This window comes from Mus pahari, chromosome 13 (genome assembly GCF_900095145.1).
Source record: "Mus pahari chromosome 13, PAHARI_EIJ_v1.1, whole genome shotgun sequence".
NCBI lineage: Eukaryota > Metazoa > Chordata > Mammalia > Rodentia > Muridae > Mus > Mus pahari.
Genome location: NC_034602.1, coordinates 80591124 through 80610596, shown reverse-complemented (window position 1 = coordinate 80610596; position 19473 = coordinate 80591124). Strand labels below are relative to the sequence as shown.

Genomic DNA, 19473 nt, shown 5'->3' with positions numbered 1-19473 from the left:
CTATAGAGTGAGTTCCAGGACAGCCATGGCTACACAGAGAAACCCTGTCTTGAAAAAACAAACAAACAAACAAACAACAACAAAAGATTGTCATAGGAATAGACTACATGATGTATAATAATAATTCTGACTATATGGAAAGCTGAATCAGTATGAAGGGCTTGCATCTTGGTAATCTTCTTTGTTTCTGGCTGGGATATGATATGACCACAGCATAATATAGGAAGGACAGGTTGATTCTGGCTCAGAATTTGAGAGCACAGTCCATCGTGGCAGGGAAGCCATGGCGGCAGGCATGCAAGGCAGCTGATCACATTACATGCAGTCAGAGAAATGACGCCAGCTCTCGCTCACTCGCTCGCTCGGCATGAGGTCTTTTTTTCATTCAGTCCAGGACCACAGCCTGTGGGATGGTGCTGCCCACATTCAGGGTGGGTCTCAGTTACATGACTCTGAAACTGACCTTATAGACTCAGCCAAAGATGTATTTCCTAGCCGATTCTAAATCCCTTCCAGTTGACAGTCAAGACTGACTGCCACACATAATTTCAAGGATATTGGTGAATCCAAAGTAATCAAACAAACGGCCCCAAATCATACAAGTAACAAACATTATACAGACTAAGCAGGTTGTATTTAGAAATTTATATATATAAACAATTAATGAAAAGAGGTTCCTAAATTTGGAAGAGAGCAAGGAAGAGTATAATGGAAGGATGGAAGGAAAGGCGAGGGAGAAAGTATGTACTTGTAGTCTCAAAAAATAATAAATTTTCTAAAAAGCCAGTTTCTCGCCAGTGAGGCTGAAATGCTTAATGATGGGTGGCGAGACTTCATTCCTCTCTGTGCTAAGGGTGGATTGCCAATGAAATCAGTACATAGCAGTATTATTGGCTTTGTTCATTTGTTTGTTTGTTTTCTTTTTTCCCCTTGTTTGTTTGTCCAAGACAGGATTTCTCCATATAGCCCCGGCTGTCCTGGAACTCTTTAGACCAGGCAGCCTTCAACTCAGAGATCCGCCTGCCTCTGCCCACTGACTGCTGGCATTAGAGGTGTGCGCCACCACCTGGCCATCATTGGCTTGCTTTCTGTTGAAGAACATTCCAATGTATTCTGCTTATGTATGCTTCTCTTTCCCTTTATTTTTTTTTTATACCTTATGAATAATTAGCCCATATTTAACTATACACTGCCTTCAAGGTGTGAGGTTTTAATATTGACTGCTTTTGTGTTCAGAGCATTTCTGTATCTATGCAATATGTTTGATTTTTTTTTTCTAGTTAAACTTATTTTAATGGATCTCAAAATTCTGGGACAGATTTTTGGTCAAGTTGTTTTCATTAAAGCGTGCCGATTGTGGGCTAGAGAGATGGTTTGGTGGTTAAGAGCACTGGCTGCTCTTCCAGAGGACCTGGGTTCAAGTCCCAGCACCCACATGGTGGCTCACAGTTCCAGGGAATCTGACACACTCATATAGACATCTATGCTGGCAGAACACCAATGCAAATAAAATAAAAAATAATTTGAAAAAAATATGTTGAATTTGAGAACTAATAACTCAAAACTGCCATGTGTGCAGGGGCATAACCCCACCTCCCCAAATGGTCCATAAAACATTCTTCTAAGAATTTGGGCCAGCTTCCAGCTCCCTGTCAGAACAGTAAGCACTCTTCTTTAATCTCTGCACACTCTCAAGCTATGTGAGCTGTGTGTCAGTCCTTTACAGGTGCAATATTGGCTTGGCTTGGATGATCCAGGACAATGGATTCTGTACCTCTTTCTCCTCAAACTTGTATAGTTTAGCTACTCACTCCAAGCCCTCTGCAAGTGGAAAGTATAGTAGTACCTGTTTCAGGTGGATACAATAAGTTAAACTCTGTAAAATAGTTTATATAGTGCCCGACACATACATGGTCAAGTGTTTGCTAATGTAGTAGTGTATTAAGACCAATCATAAAGCTTATCTCTTCCATGAGTTTTCAACAACCAGTTTATTTCTTAGTCTTGACAGTAGTGGTTGACTGAAAGTTGATCTGTTGGTTAATGATAACGAGCTATTCTCAGTATCTTTCTTTGCTAGTTTAACAGATGCTTGAGACATGAATGTTCTCTTTTGTCCCACTAGGTCCCAGGGCCCTGAGCCTGTAACAACTTTCTTTTTCTTTCTTTTTTTTTTTTTTGTTTTTTTTGTTTTTTTTGTTTTTTTGTTTTTGTTTTTCGAGACAGGTTTTCTCTGTATAGTCCTGGCTGTCCTGGAACTCACTGTGTAGACCAGGCTAGCCTCGAACTCAGATCAGAAATCTGCCTGCCTCTGTCTCCCAAGTGCTGGGATTAAAGGCGTGCGCCACTACGCCCGGCCCTGTAACAACTTTCTGTGTGTTGTATTCTGGTATTGCTTGTGGCAAGTACACAAATAAATTATTTCTTATTTAACATCTTATGTTCTGTGGATTTTTTTTGGTCTTAGATCATACACAGAGATATAAAGCCTGAGAATATATTAGTCTCCCAGTCTGGCGTTGTGAAACTATGTGACTTCGGATTTGCACGGACCCTGGCAGCTCCAGGGGAGGTTTACACTGACTATGTGGCCACCCGGTGGTACAGAGCTCCAGAACTGCTGGTCGGTGACGTCAAGTATGGCAAGTAAGTGGCAGGAGTGATGCCGGCTCTTTGAGAGTGGGCTGTGTTTGTAATAAATGATTTGCTTCACAGTGAAAGGCAGGCCAGGGGTCAGCATTACTAAATGAGTTGTAACGATCCCTAGTGCTTTCTCCTTGGAAATGCTTTACAAAGTTTACAGTTCCTGTAAGGATTTTTCATAATCTTTCTCCTTTAATATCACAAGGTTGAAGTTTCTGGAAATTTCACTTATTAAAATAGAAGGCTAGAAGTGACAAGACTTACTACCATGCCTTTCAAAGCCACAAATAACAACCTAGTGAAGTGCCATAGAAGATGCAGTCATCACCTAACTTTTTGTTTGCAGGGCTGTGGATATCTGGGCCATTGGTTGTCTGGTCATTGAAATGCTTATGGGGCAGCCACTGTTTCCAGGAGAATCTGATATTGATCAGCTACATCATATTATGACATGTTTAGGTAAGATGATACATCTGTGCTTTAAAGCTTTCAGTTTTTTTCCTGTGTGTTTCTATTGTTTTTTAAGTTGTTCATATATTAAAGATAATGCTTATTTTAGGTGAAGGTAGGGAGCAAATTGCAAACACATACACACATGCACACACTACACATATACACATGCATATACACATATGCACACACTACACGCATACACACACATGTGCACACACATACATGCACATATGCTACACACACACACTCTGACCCTCTAGCAAGGCTAATCAGTATAAGAGAGAAGGAGGTGGTTGCTGAAGATAAGTAGAATTACAAATCAATCAGCAGGAAAATTTAAAAACTATATTAACAAATGTTATATTAGCATGCAATCAACTACCTCGAGGTTGCTCAAAGTCACTTCTGATTTTAAAATGTTGCAAAAATTGTAACAATGCAGTGCAGTGAGAACTCAGAATAACTAAAAAAATCCTAGTGATCCCAAGCCTAGTTCTGAAGATTCTCATTCCAACCCATCAACAGCCAAGATGTCCTCATCACTTTGACCCAAGTCGGTCCAGCTATCCTCTTCATCCTTATCTTCATCTCCAGGAAAGATGAGAGGAACAAAGACTTAGGAGTTAGCTTATTCTTGCCTTGCATTTAAATGTTAGGGTTTGTTTCTTCTGTTTTCTGAGACAAGGGTCTGACTGTGAGGCACAGGGCGTCCTCAAACTCTCCATCCTTCTGCCTAAGCCTCTTAAGTCTATTGCATCAGCCTCCCAAAGTTTGCCACCACAGGTGTCATCACCATGCCGGTGACCACAGATGTGTTCACCATGCCTTTGACCACGGATGCACAGTACCATGCCTGTGACCAGAGATGTGTTCACCATGCCTGTGACCACGGATGTACATCACCATGCTTTGCTTCCTAGATTTTGCTTTTTGTCCTTAGTGCTTTGAGTGAAATTCTAAAGCTAGACTCTGAAGCTCACATTTGTTAGACTATATAATTCATATTCTAAGATAGATTTTAAAATGGAAAAATAGGAAGACAATTGGAATAATTTAAAGTTTTGAGACTAAGAATTTATGAAGTGGGCTGGAGAGATGGCTCAGCGGTTAAGAGCACTGACTGCTCTTCTGAAGGTCCTGAGTTCAAATCCCAGCAATCACATGGTGGCTCACACCTGTAATGAGATCTGATTCCCTCTTCTGGAGTGTCTGAAGATAGCTACAGTGTACTTATATATAATAAATAAATAAATCTTTAAAAAATTTATGAAGTATTATATGATTTCTTACAGTAGAATTTTTATGACTGCTGTATCATAGGGAAGAGGGAGAAAGAACAGGGGTTTCATCTGTACTAAATGCATGCATTAATCTTTTCGCTATTTCATATATTGTATTTATATAGTATTTATAGTTTTAGTAAAGGGTTTATAAAATTTAACTTTCTTATCTATACAGCTCATGATATAATAGGTATTAACATTGAGATAAAGGTTTAAATGCTCAAATCTAAACTTAGATATAGGTACACAATCTGTTGAACAAAAATTAAATTTTTAGAGGGAAGAAGTGATTTACCTACAATAGATTCTGCCCATGTGACTATAAATTCTTTGTTTTGGGGCAGGATGGTACATTTTACTGTTGGAAGTTGTAGTACTTCATCTAGAGTGGCACAAGATATCTTTTACCTGTCATGTCTTCACAATTAATTCTGTATATAGCTACATTTAAGTTTTTAGATGAATATGTTTCAAAATCAGTGTTCATTTCCTTGTTCTGTCTTGTGTCGAGACACTATAAGACTTGCAAGTGCCCCCATGTTAGTAGGTTTGTCTGTCTGTCTTTCTTAGGTTGATCTTGTTGGGAGACTCTTATGCTCCACTGCCTGTTTCCACCATTTTTTTTACATCACCTGTCTCCACCATTCCTGTCACCTGTACTAACAAACATGCACACTGGTTTTTCCTTCTAGGTAATTTAATTCCAAGACACCAGGAACTATTTTATAAAAATCCTGTGTTTGCTGGAGTAAGGTTGCCCGAGGTCAAAGATGCAGAGGCAGAGCCCCTCGAGAGCCGCTATCCTGAGCTCCCTGAAGTTGTGATCAGTTTAGCAAAGGTAATTGTACCTTTTCCTTCTGTGTGGTAGGGAATTTCCATACTGTAGAGACTTGGTTCATGTATGTCTCTGCTCTGTTTCTCTCTGTCTCTATCTCTCCCTTCCTTCCGGCTTTCCTACTTGACCTGTTTTTATTTTTTTTAAAGATTTATTTATTTATTATATATAAGTACAATGTAGTTGTCTTAAGACTCTGCAGAAGAGGGCATCAGATCTCATTACAGATGGTTGTGAACAACCACATGTGTGGTTGCTGGGGTTTGAACTCAGGACCTTTGGAAGAACAGTCAGTACTTTTAACCATTGAGCCATCTCTCCAGCCCCCCTATTTGATCTTTTAGGTCAATAATTTCCTCAGATGTTTTTAAATTTTTTTACTCTAAGAAAAGGTTTAAGGGGCTGGTGAGATGGCTCAGTGGGTAAGAGCACCCGACTGCTCTTCCGAAGGTCCGGAGTTCAAATCCCAGCAACCACATGGTGGCTCACAACCATCTGTAACAAGATCTGACGCCCTCTTCTGGAGTGTCTGAAGACAGCTACAGTGTACTTACATATAATAAATAAATAAATCTTAAAAAAAAAGAAAAGGTTTAAATAATTCATTACATTGCCGAAGTCTTTTTCTTTTATTTTTAAGATTATAATATAATTACATCATTTCTCCCTTCCCTTCCCTCTCTCAGAATCTTCCTTGTTCTCTTTCAAATTCAAATTCTTGGCATCTTTTTTCATTAGTTGCTATTATATGTGTACATATAACACACACACACACACATATAATTTATAAATATACCCTGCTTAGTCTGTATAATGTTACTTGTGTGGTTTTGGGTTGACCATTTGGTATTGAACACCCAGTTGATGTGTTCTTCCTTGAGGAAAACTGTCTCTTTGGCTCTCAGTGTTCCTTAGTTGCTTATAGTTCTTTGTGAAGGGTTAAAGGCTTTGCAGAGCCTGAAATTTTTATCTGTCTTAAAATTTCAGAGAACATTTCTAACATGTTCTAAGTTTGAAAACATTCTCATTTAAAAACATAAAAACTATTTTAAATAGAAATAAAAACTAAAATAAGAGAAATAAATGTAAATAATTAAGAAAATTATTATGCAGGGGTATAAATTCATAGGCTCATAATCAGTGCTATTATCAAGACATTTTGCTTAGCCGTTGGATTTGTTGAAGCTAATTTACAAGTGACTGATGCTTTTGTTTGTATGTAGTCTAGACTAGGGATTTCTACTGCATTACCTTGTCTCTGAGAGTTGACCCTTTAACATTGTTAGTTCAGATAGTTATTGTTACTAATTGTTCAGGTTACACAGTATCCTTAAAATGCCAGGCTCATGCAACCTTTACTTGATGATTTTGCTGTCTTTAACTCAGTAAGAAAAGTTTAGATAGGAGTTAGAAGGATGGCTGTCAGCAAAGTGTGTGCCACACCTAGCATAAAAGCCAGGTGTGATGGTTAGTGCTGTCAGACTTGGACGCATCCGAAATCATTGGGAGAAGGCTCTCTTTAGCATGTTTAGGGTGACTATGTTAGTTGTGGTAAAAGACCCTCTCACTGTGGGTGCCACCGTTCCCTAGGCAGGAATCCTAGACCTTAAGAATGGACAAAGCAAGCTCAACACTAGCATGCATGCATTGTCACTCTCTTTCAACTGTGGATGTATGATTGGCTGCTTCAAGCTCCTTTTGTCTTGACTTCTTCATCATGATGTACTGTGCCTTGAATTATGAGCTAAAATAAGCCCCCTTTCCCTTATTTCTTTTTAAAGATTTATTTATTTATTATATGCAAGTACACTGTAGCTGTCTTCAGACACTACAGAAGAGGGAGTCAGATCTCATTACGGATGGTTGTGAGCCACCATGTGGTTGCTGGGATTTAAACTCAGGACCTCCAGAAGAGCAGTGAGGTGCTCTCACCCACTGAGCCATCTCACCAGCCCGCCCCCTTTCCCTTAAATTGCTCTTTTAGATCACAGAAACAGGAAAGGAAACTAAGACACGGTGTGTCTGTAACTCCCCTTCAGGGGTCAGGGAGTTGAGGCCTGGGGAGACAGGGAGATCCCTATGGATTAGCCCAGTTGATGAGTTCCAGATTCAGTGAGACACTGTTTCAAGGATGCAAGGTGCAGAGTGATTTAAAAAACAAAAAGCAAACACTCCACAGCAGTGTTGGCCTTCCACAGACCACACACTCGGAGATAATAATGAGGTACAGTAAGTTTATAGGATAATACATGTCTTCCTTTCTCTTTAATCCTCTAATAGATAAAATGGTTTTTTGTTTTCTTTTCTGAGACCATGTTTTTTTTTTTTTTTAGTTTTTTCGAGACAGGGTTTCTCTGTATAGCCCTGGCTGTCCTGGAACTCACTTTGTAGACCAGGCTGGCCTCGAACTCAGAAATCTGCCTGCTTCTGCCTCCCGAGTGATGGGATTAAAGGCATGCACCACCACGCCCGGCTGAGACCATGTTTTTTTAAAAAGAGATTTAAAAAGAAGGAAGTTTAAACTGTTGTTTACTATACATTTCTTTAGAATCATAAAATCGTAAAAACATTTTGCTTCATATATATATATATATATATATATATATATATATATATATATATATATAATTTTTTTTTTCCTCTCTGCAGCCCTGGCTGTGCTGGAACTGCTCTGTAGACCAGGCTGGCCTTGAACTCACAGAGATCCGCCTGCCTCTGCCTCCTGAGTGCTGGGATTTGTTTTATTTTTTAGTCATGTGCATGTGTGTTTGGGTATGTACACACTAGTGATGGTGCCCACCAAGGCTGGAGGCACTGGGTTCCCTGGCACTGGAGTTCCCAGGCGGTTGTGAGCTGCCCAGTGGGAATGGGGCAGGGCTGTGAAACAAACTCAGGTCCTTGTGCTCTTAACTGCTGAGCCCTCTCTGTAGTCTGATGTATCCCGTATAGCCTAGAGAGCAGAAGGGTAGGGGCAGCATAGGGCTGATGGATCTAGCTTTACCTGTGATCAGCTCTTGGACAGCAATCTTGTTTAACTTCACGTTACCTTCTTTACTTTGGAGTGCCTTAAGCGAATTATATAGTAAAAGTTTCAGAATCAACTGCAGAACTTAAAAGTATTTACAGAACCTGTTCTGATTTTGTTGGTGTTGAGGGATTTCAATGGATGGGAGCAAGACCTTGTTTAATGAAGTCAAGTGCGTGAAGCACCTGGCATGGTGGAAGTGACGGAGAGGGCTCTTCCCAGTTGTTCTGCAGTAGCTTATGTTCTAAAGCGTTTACAGTGCCTGCTCTTTTGTTGCTGTTGGGACCAGATGACACTATGTTGCCCAGGCCGCCTCCAGCTTGCCTAAGTGTTCCTGCCTCTGGGTATTACAGACTAGGGTTACAGTGTGCACCCCCCCACACTTCAACTGGCATTTGGTTATCTAAATTTTAATCAGCAAATAATAAGTTCTTAAGGTTATAAAATCAGTTGCCAAAGTTTTAATTTGTTTTCTTTCCCTCCCTCCCTTCCTCCCTCCCCCCTTCTTCCCTCCCTCCCTCCTTCCTTTCTTTTTTTTCTAAGGCAGGGTTTCTCTGTGTAGCCCTGGCTGTCCTGGAACTCACTTTGTAGACCAGGCTGGCCTCGATTCAACTTCCTCTGCCTCCTGAGTTCTGGGATTAAAGGTATTCACCATAACTACCAGGCTTAATTGTTTTTGTTTTTGTTTTTGTTTTTAATTTGGTTTGGAGGAGGTTGTTTTATTTTTTTTGTTTGTTTGTTGTTTTGTTTTTAGTTTTTTGAGACAAGGTCTGCCTTGGAACTCTCTGTGTAGACCAAGCTGGCCTCCAAATCACAAAGATCCCCCTGCTTCGGTCTCCCGAGTGCTGGAATTAAAGTAGTATGCTGCCATGCCCAGCATATATATATTTACATTTCTATGTTTCTGGGTGTTTTTCTGGCATGTATATCTGTGTACCATGTATGTTCAGTACCAATGGAAGGTAGACTAGGACATAGGTTTTTCTGGTACCAGAGTTACAGATAGTTGTGAACTGCCATGTGGGTGTTGGGAATAGAACCTTTGTCCTCTGAAGAATACTCAGTTCTCTTAACCATTGAGCTAGCTCTTAGCCTCCCTCTCTCTTCCTCTCCTCCTCCCTTCCTCCCTCTCTCTCTCCCTCCCTCTCTCCTTTCCTACCTCTCTTTCTTCCCTTCCTCCCTCCTCCCTCCTCCCTCCTTCTCTCTCTCTCTCTCTCTCTCTCTCTCTCTCTCTCTCTCTCTCTCTCTCTTATTTCTTTCTTTCAATACAAGGTATTTTCTGGGAGGTGGTGGCACTCTTCTTTAATCTCAGCACTCAGGAGGCAGAGGCAGGTGGATCTCTGAGTTGGAGGCCTGCCTGTTTTTCGTTGTGAGTTCCAGAACAGCCAAGGCTACACAGAGAAGCCCTGTCTCAGACCCCACCCCACCCCACTCCCCCACCCTGCCAAAAAAAATTTTACTATGTAGTTTTGGCTGGCCTATAACTCACTATGTAAGCTAAGCTGGCCTCAGTCTCATAGGCGCTGGAGAGATGGCTCAATGGTTAAGAGCACTGACTGGTCTTCCAGAGGTTCTGAGTTCAATTCCTAGCAACCACATGACAACTCATAAACATCTGTAATAGAATCCAGTACCATCCTTTGGTGGGCCTGAAGACAGCTACAGTGTACGCACATGCATATGCAAGTAAATCTTAGAAAAGAAATTCTTCCAAGTGCTGGAATCAACAGTGAGTGCTGAATTAAAGGCATGCACCGCCATATCTTGCTATAATTTCTGTGATAATTTAAATTATGATATTGTCTTAGGGTTTCATTGCTGTGAAGAGACACCATGGCCAAGGCAACTCTTATAAAGACAAACATTTAGTTGGGGCTGGCCTAGAGTTTCAGAGGCTTAGTCCATTATCATTGTGGTGGAAAGAACGGCAGTGTACAGGCAGACTGGGTAATGGAGGAGCAGAGAGTTCTACATCTTGATCTAAAGGAGGAGAATGTCTTCTGCAGGCAGACAGGAGAAGGGCTTGAACACTTGGAGACCTCAAAGCTCACCTTTGCTTGGACATACTTCCTCTAACAAGGCCACACTTCTTAATAGTGTCACTTCCCATGGCTAAGTGTATTCAAACCACCATAGATATAAAGAAAATTTATAAATGATTCAGCAGCTAAAGCTCTGACACCTGCTGTTTTAATCAGGATTTCTATTCCTGGACAAAACATCATGACCAAGAAGCAGTTGGGGAGGAGAGGGTTTATTCAGCTTACATTTTCCACATTGCTGTTCATCACCAAGGAAGTCAGGACTGGAACTCAAGCAGGTCAGGAAGCAGAAGCTGATGCAGAGGCCATGGAGGGATGTTCTTTACTGGCTTGCTTCCCCTGGCTTGCTTAGCCTGCTCTCTTATAGAACCCAAGACTACCAGCCCAGAGATGGCACCACCCATAAGGGGACCTCCCCCCTTGATCACTAATTGAGAAAATGCCTTACAGCTGGATCTCATGGAGGCATTTCCCCAACTGAAGCTCCTTTCTCTGTGATAATTCCAGCTTGTGTCAAGTTGACACAAAACTACCCAGTATACCTGCTGACCTGGGTTCAGTCCCTGGGAGCTACATGGAGAAAGGAGAAGGCCAACTCCTGCAGGTGTCCTCTGACCTTCACAAGTGTACTGTGCCTCGTATGCCTGCACACAAGACACACACAGACACCTACACACAGATACATGACAGTAAATGTAATTTTTAAAAAAGATTTATTTATTATATGTAAGTACACTGTAGTTGTCTTCAGAAACTCCAGAAGAGGGCATCAGATCTCATTACGGATGGTTGTGAGCCACCATGTGGTTGCTGGGATTTGAACTCCGGACCTTCTGAAGAGCAGTCGGTATTCTTACCCACTGAGCCATCTCACCAGCCCCCTAAATGTAATTCTTAAAAATCTAAAACCAGGAAAATTTCTAAGTTTCCATTGGTTGACGTTGTTTTTGTTTGCTTTGTCTCATGTGTTTGGGTTTTTGGACAAGGTGTTATGTTACCCAGACTGGCCTTGTTCCTATAACCCGTTCCTGAGTCTCCCAAGTGTTGGGGAAATAAGTATGTGCTACTACAGCCGGCAGTTGCTCTTATACTCATTTAATCTCTTTTGTTTAAACCTTGTACTATGTTAAAGGAACCAGGTTGTGTGTATAACCCCCACTAGTAAAATCTACCTTGTTCTGCTGCCTATATTTTGTATAGGCAGATAGTAGAGGTAGAGGCCAGAATCAATTTTTTTTTTCTTGGAAAGATTGCTTCTTAGTAATTTTTCATTTATTTGCATCTATAGGTACTGAGTGCCTGCTGGGTCTGTTTTTGTGATACAAAAACCACTGGTGGCCACTATTGTGATTTGTGCCTTATTCTGTTTACTGGCTGTAAAGAAGACACCTAACTCTAGACAGCTATTCTTGAAGAAGACTTGTATGTGTTCTTGATTTTTCAGAAATGCTTGCACATTGACCCAGACAAAAGGCCCTTCTGTGCTGACCTTCTGCGCCACGACTTCTTTCAGATGGATGGATTTGCTGAGAGGTACAGTACCGGCCTGCGCTCTGCAGACTGTGGGGACCAGGGTCAAAGGGAAGGCTCCACAGCCAGTCTTACTTGTTATCACCCCCTTTGCAGGACATCAGCCTTCTGCAGCCTACGAAATCCCCAGGTGGTTCCTATACTTATTAAACTGGAACTGCTGGATTTCATGAAATGGACTCTTTTCTGTCTTCATGTGGTGACACTGATCATTCATTCAGGTCACTAAACTCTGTGGTGTTGCTGCATCTGTGCAGTTGCCATTTCCTGTTGCTGCTAGATTCATGCTACACCAGGCTCAGTGGTCCTGCTGATGCTGATGATGTGCTAAGTCCTTGATGTGTCAGTCTTGTGGGTGCCAGTGCTGCCTCAGTGACTGTGGGTGCTTCTCCAGGTGTTAGTGTTAGCACTGCTGACCAAACAAAGACAGTGAGACAAGCAGCTGTGGCTACACACCTGTGATACATATATATATATATATATGTATCCATGTGTGTCTGGATTTGTGTATGTGCACATAAATGAAGATACTCGGGGGCTAGAGATATGGCTCAGTGGTTAAGAGCACCGACTGCTCTTCTGAAGGTCCTGAGTTCAAATCCCAGCAACCACATGGTGGCTCACAACCATCCGTAATGAGATCTGACGCCCTCTTCTGGTGCATCTGAAGACAGCTACAGTGTACTTAGATATAATAATAAATCTTTAAAAAAAAAAAAAAAAAAAGAAGAAGGTACTCTTGGAAGTCACAGGAGGGCAGAAGATGTAGAGCTGGAGTTAGAGGCAATGGTGAGCCTCCGGACATTGGTGCTGGGATCCAAACTCACAACTTCTGCAAGAGCAGCATGCGTTCTTAGCTGCTGAGCTCTCTCTCCTGTCCTAAAGCTTTGCCATTTTGCAAATCACTTTTAAAAATCTAGTTTAATACAAGATATCTGAATTCTTACATTTGCTTTTACATTAATTTGTGAACTATGTATGTTATTTTTGTTTAAAGAAACAAATGTGTGTGTGAGTGTGTGTATTTTTTTATAGTCTTTTGAGGTAATTTAGTATTCTTTGATTCTATGTCAAACTTAGATAGTATACCAGAACTTGGCAGTTGCAATTGCCTTCTTCTGTCTTTTTGTCCTCTGTTCCTCTTTCCCTTCCTTGTTTTTATTTTTCATTGTTCAAGGTAGTGTCTTGCATTGTACTTCATCTGATCTGAAACTCACTAGGTAACCTCTGCCTTGGCCTGATGAACACTGGGACAGGTGGATGATGTCATGCTTAGCTATAGTCATTCCTTAGCTTAAAGTTTATTTTATTTTTATTTATATTAATTGAGTGTATGTGTGTTGTGTGTGTGTGAGATGTGTCTGTCTGTCTGGCTGGCTGTCACATGTGTGTGCTCACAGGGGCTGGAAGATTGTATTAGATGCTGTGGAGCTGAAGGCTTAGGCAGTTGTTCTGCCTGAGGCAGCTGCTGGGAATCTGGTGTGGGCCTCTGGAAAGCAGCGAGTGCTCTAACTGCTGAGGCCTCTCTCCAGTCCCCTCTAGTAGTTTCTAAAAGACTGACTCAGTGCGAAATCCAAACCATGTCTCTGTTGCATTAAATCTACTTTTGTCTGATTTCCTGACCTGATGTTTTGTCTGCATGCTATTATGATATATTCTCACCATTTGAAGCATGTTGGTAATATTGAATGATGCGGACCTTAAAAATGTAGGTATGAAAAAAAAAAGGAAAAATGTAGGTATATTTCTTTATATAATGTAAAACATTATACTCCATTTTACCAGAAAACTTTTGAATTATTGAAAGACCTGTAAGATACCAAGTTAGCTGAATTGTAATTTTTTACATGGAAATTTGAATTGCATTGTTTACAGAAGTATTCTCAGTTGATTTTCTTGCAGTGAGTAGCTCACTGTGTTCATTTTTTAAAGCAGTATATCTGCCACATTCCCATCTTAATAAGTATGTTGTGTCTGTTAGTCTTTTAAGTGAAGAATGCGTGTGACTTGACTTGTACTTGGGCCACCACTTGAATGCTTCCTTAAGACAACCAATGCAGCCTGTGGTTCTTGTCATCTTGTCATACAAGCTGAAGAGAGATGTTGTTCAAGGGCTTGATTAGCTTTAATAGAATTGACCCTTTTCCCTGCTTCACTCTGAGCATCTTTAAGTGACCCCCCCCCCACACACACAGTGAATGAGTGGGTGTGAGGCACACAGGACTGATAGCCTGGCTTGGGGCAGTGCCTGGAGAGATGCCTGCCACAGCTACATCCTCCATTTTGTTTCCGAGGACCAGTGCTCACATTCTGGTGCAGAAATTCTCATGCTGAGACTCCAGAGAGGCTCCCCCACACCCGAAGGCCTACAGGATGGCTTTGAGGGGCTAGCCATCCGGGATAGGGTTTTTCTGTTTTAAATAAAATGGATTAGCTTAATACTGAATTTTAAATAATTGAGTTTTTTCCTAGGTTTTTCTTTCTCATTAATTTTATTTTAATTGAGAAATATACTTTTACATAGGTTTTCTCAAGAATTGCAGTTAAAAATAGAGAAAGATGCCAGGAATAATTCTTTACCTAAAAAGTCTCAAAACAGAAAGAAAGAAAAAGACGATGCCTTAGGTGAAGAAAGAAAAACACTTGTGGTACAGGTAAATGTTCATGCTTTAATGTTTAAATCTGTGGATGGAAATAATGAAGATTTACATTTTTTAAGATTAGATGTATTCATTTTCTTTTATATATGAGCCACATACAGGCTTGGGACCTGTGCGGTTAGAAGAAGGCATTGGACCCTGTAAGCCTGGAATTTCATATGGTTTGTGAGCTACCTTGTGGGTGCTGGCAATCAAATCTTAGTCCTCTACCGAGCAGCAGTGCTCTTAACCACCGCAGGCTCTCCAGCCCAGTAATGGAGATTTTAAAGTTTTAAAATACTGAGTAAACTGTTAATGTCAACTTGGTTGCAAAAAATACCTAAATAAACAAAAAGATAGTATCTTTCCTATAAACAATAACTTTAAAAATGCATAATATATTGTATTTTAAATGCTGAACAATAACTTTAAAAAATAATATATTATATTTTAAATGCTGAACAAGTACTAGAAGGTGCAGTAGTGTTGCTTAGAAGGACATAAGGAAGTGCTGTATTTCTGGGACAAGGATGAGTCATAACCATGCCCCAGGATCACAGACTTGAGTGACCCTGCATGACATGTTTTGCTATAAGATCTTTATAGCCACAGAGTGGAGAAGGTCGTAAGTCACAGCACTCACTAAACACACTGGTAGGTGTTAGGTAGGTGGGCTACAGAAGAGTGGGACATCTTTTTTGTGTTACAGGTGTTATCTTACAGCCTTTAGCTTGGGTTGTTAGACACTAGAGGTCTGTTATGCTCAGCAGTACAACCTCAGTTTACCGAGTAGTCTTGAGGAAGCTGGGTCAGATACAGACTGTAGGTAGCTATGAAAGGGAGTAAGATAACCCTAGATAATTTTGGTTGTAGACCTACATCCATCGCTCTATAGTCACAGGTCTCACGTAGTCAGTCTACAAAATTTGTGGGACAGATGCAGCTTCAAATGAGAATTTTAGCCAGACAGTGGTGGCACACTCCTTTAATCCCAGCACTTAGGAGGCAGAGGCAGGTGGATTTCTGAGTTTGAGGCCAGCCTGGTCTACCAAGTGAATTCCAGGACAGCCAGGGCTACACAGAGAAACCCTGTCTCAAAAAAAAGAAAGAAAGAAAGAAAGAAAGAAAGAAAGAAAGAAAGAAAGAAAGAAAGAAAGAAAGAAAGAAAGAAAGAAAGAAAAGAAAAGAAAAGAAAAGAAAAAGAGAATTTTAGTTCCACACACTCATCCAAGAATACTGGGCATCTCTGTCCATGTACATGCATAAACGTACATACATATGCACATGCTCACACATATGCACACAGGTACATACACATCACATGCACACACACATACATACACTGGGGAGCAAATGCATGCAACTTAGTTTACTTTTCTTCCTTAATAATAGAAAATAAAGATACTACTTTTAGAAATTTGGTAACATTTTAAACTCGTGATTCTGACATTTAGTTAAATGTTTACTTTCCTGCTAAGTTACTCAGGATCTGTTCTTGATTATGTTTCCACTACTGTCAACTGAACCAAAGGAAGACTTTTCAGTTTGATGTTTGCTGACTCTGAATATGTAAGAACAAAAGCAGCAGTCTCTCTGTATTCCTCTTCTATTTTACTCCCCAACTGAAACATATACTCACAGACACAGACAGATCTACTGTCTGTCTGTCTGTTCTGTCTGTCTATCAAGTTGGTATTCATCACATACAGTCTTCTTGTATTTTCACAATAACTATTTGAATAAGAATCTTGGTTTAACTGTAATTCCATAGGTAGAATAGGGATGTGAAGTTTATTGTCAGATCATTAACTTGTCAACATCTTTATTAATGTCAGGATACCAATGCTGACCCCAAAATTAAGGATTCAAAAGTGTTTAAAGTAAAGGGGTCAAAAATCGATGTTGAGAAAACAGAAAAAGGAAGTAGAGCTTCAAATGCCAACTGTCTCCACGACAACGGGACAAACCACAAAGGCTTGACTTCCACCAGCCTCAGAGACTGCAGTAATGTCAACATGGATCACTCAAGGAACCCAGGCACAGCGATTCCCCCCCTCACACACAATCTTTCTGCAGTTGCTCCTGGCATTAATGCTGGAATGGGGACTATTCCTGGAGTTCAGAATTACAGGTATGAATGGGAAATGAGTAAAAAAAAAAATGCTTGTTAATTTGTTCACATTGTTTTACTGTCAAAATTCTGGATGGTTTTTGGTTTTTCGAGACAGGGTTTCTCTATGTAGCCTTGGCTGTCCTGGAACTCACTTTGTAGACCAGGCTGGCCTCGAACTCAGAAATCCACCTGCCTCTGCCTCCCAAGTGCTGGGATTAAAGGTGTGCGCCACCACGCCCGGCTGGATGCAATTTCAACTTATAAAATAGCTCTTTAAATATTTTTGACCTTTATGATGAGAATTTATTAGAATTTCCCAAAAAAGAAAAAGAAAAAAAAAAAAAAGAAAGCAAGCATTCATCTGAGTTCTAAGAAAGTATTTTTACTGTTGTTTACAATGAAGAGAAACTGTGGCAGTGTAGTTTACTACCATGAAAGGCTGTCATTAGTAACAGTAATTCGTGTGAGCATCTGCTGCTGTGTGGAATGGTGGTGAGCAGTGAGCAGCACACAGAAGCTCCTTTGGGCACTTTCCTGAAAGGAGCAGCTATGGGAAGCCCGAGTGATGTGCTGTGGAATGTCGCACTATCTCTGTGCATTGTGGACTTGAGAGTAGACATTAAGTTCTGATTAAACTGCATATCACTTAGCATGATATCATTGATTTGTGTTTGAAAATAATTATTGATGATTCTAACTTAAATTTTTTGTTACAGAGTGGACGAGAAAACGAAGAAATACTGTAATCCATTTGTTAAACCAAACCAGCCTTCTCCAGCAGGGATTTATAATGTGAATGTGAGCACATCTGTAAGTAACTGTTCTCTGCAGCAAAAGAGCAAGCCCTCATAGACCTGCCTCTAGGCCCGCGCCGCTCGTAAGCATGGGAGTGAGGGTTAAGCTTGACTTGGAGCCGTAGACTGAAGCCTGAGGTACGCAGTGCTGTCCTCGCTTGTCAGAGTCTAATCGAAATTCCCAACGTCTACATATGTTTTCTCAGTCTGCTCGGAAGGTTCTCTCACGGTGCTATCTCACTTATTTTTGGCAGCATAGTGACTGTTCTTAACCTCATACTTGCAGTTCAGTTCTTGTTAAAGAGTAAATGAGAAAATACTTTGTCTCTCTACCTTACTGAGTTTTGTTGAAAATATTTTGTATAATCACTTAAACATTTATGATGGCTCTGTTGTATATAAAACACAAATTGGATCCATTCAGTCTTTGTGGAGCTCATGGTCTAGTAGATGAGCAAGGTAAGAACACAATGGCATATTGAATCTGAGAGGCATGTGTGTGGTTCACAGATAGCAAGACCACACCACACAGTCACCTCTTATCCTGACCAAAACTCTCCCTTGGCCTCTGTTCTCTGTGGAAGGGCCAGAATCCTGATAGGCATTAAATGCCTGCATGAGTTAAGTCCCCAACCCTGTATTCCATCTCTGTTTTCCTCAATCTGTTCCAACTGTAGATTCCCTTTTTACTTCTATGTGACAGTCAGATATACCCCTCCCAGCCTTTGGGCTTTTATGCTTACTGTCTGTCCTGCTTTAGAACATTCTTCCTCTGGACAAACCAGCACATGTTTTGTGTCTTCTTTAGTCCATAAGAAACCTTGAGGTCTTCTTTGAAATTGAACTCATTTGAATATGGCATCTCATCCTCCACTGCTATCTAAACCTACTCCTTACCTTATTTTCTAGCGGTGTATATAACTGATATCCTCTGTAAGTGATGTATATAGTCTGTCTTCCAGCAATGGAAAGTAACTTCCAGCTCAGAAGTCTGTGCATTTGTTTCTCTCGCTGAGCCATCCCCTCACATACAGTAATGCTTATTCAGGCTGTTCAAGCTGCTGGAGAGGGTCTGGGAGCATAAGTATCAGAAGCTGGGTACCAAGAATCTAAAGGGATAGTAAACCTGGTGGTTGGCTAATGCGTCTGAAGACCAACGGGTCACAGTTACAGTAAAGAACATCCGCCGTTGCTGAAAAACCCAGGCGGTAGTCTAATGCTGACCCTCTGGCATGAAGAGCCAAGATGTCATGTCATCTGCAGCTGCCTATGGCTTGTTGTGTCTTCTACTGAAGATTGACTAAGGGGAGAAAAGAAACTAGAGAACAGATTTTCTACTTGTTAGCAAGTTTGATAAATTTGATAAAGTAATGGGGTGAAACTGTTTTCTGTGTCAGTAATGTCATTAAAGTTTTATTATCCCAGCCCTTGAAATGACACGTGAGCATAGTAGTTACAAGAGGATGAAAGCCTAGCTCACCTTAAAACTAATGTATCTGTGTAAATCATTCTGGTGATCAGGTCTCAGGTGAAAAGTACCTTCTTCAGGCAAACAAGAAAAGGAAGGAATATTCCAAAGCAGATGTGCGATTGCCTGAACTAAACTATAACCATCTTCCTGAACTGAGAGCTTTAGAAGGCATAGGTACGTTTGTGCACTTCTACTTTCAGCCCTCTGTTTGTTTATATTGCTAGATTGTAAATTAGTAAACTGACAATTCACTCATGTATACTAAATACTTACAAATATGAAAAACTAACAGTTCTTAATTTTTTCATTATGTTTTTGATTCTTTTAATCTAGCTCGAAATTCTAGGCTAATAAAGAAAGAGAACAAATGCCTTTCAGAATCTCGAATTCCCTCTCTGGCTGCCATTGACCTGCATGCGTCCAGTGTTGCATCACACCAGGTATGGAGATGTTCTTCACAGGTGCAGCTCAGGCTCAGAGATACTCTTTACAGGTGCATCTCAGGCTCAGAGATACTCTTCACAGGTGCATCTCAGGCTCAGAGATACTCTTCACAGGTGCAGCTCAGGTACAGAAATACTCTTCACAGGTGCAGCTCAGGCTCAGAGATACTCTTCACAGGTGCAGCTCAGGCTCAGAGATACT

General features: G+C 40.7%; 1 protein-coding gene across 4 annotated transcripts in view; it reads left to right on the top strand.

Moving 5' to 3' along the window:
- Cdkl2 (cyclin dependent kinase like 2) overlaps positions 1-19473 on the top strand; it is a 39603-nt gene that overhangs the window by 9383 nt on the left and 10747 nt on the right. For 3 of the 4 annotated variants that reach the window (XM_021210750.1, XM_021210751.1, XM_021210749.1), the window contains exons 4-12: positions 2468-2646; positions 2990-3102; positions 5072-5217; positions 11726-11814; positions 14336-14465; positions 16286-16581; positions 17280-17373; positions 18879-19002; positions 19162-19268. In XM_021210750.1, the coding sequence (XP_021066409.1) occupies positions 2468-2646; positions 2990-3102; positions 5072-5217; positions 11726-11814; positions 14336-14465; positions 16286-16581; positions 17280-17373; positions 18879-19002; positions 19162-19268 (1278 nt within the window). The remainder of the gene's footprint in view (positions 1-2467; positions 2647-2989; positions 3103-5071; positions 5218-11725; positions 11815-14335; positions 14466-16285; positions 16582-17279; positions 17374-18878; positions 19003-19161; positions 19269-19473) is intronic. The other variant, XM_029545429.1, reaches the window with a different exon arrangement.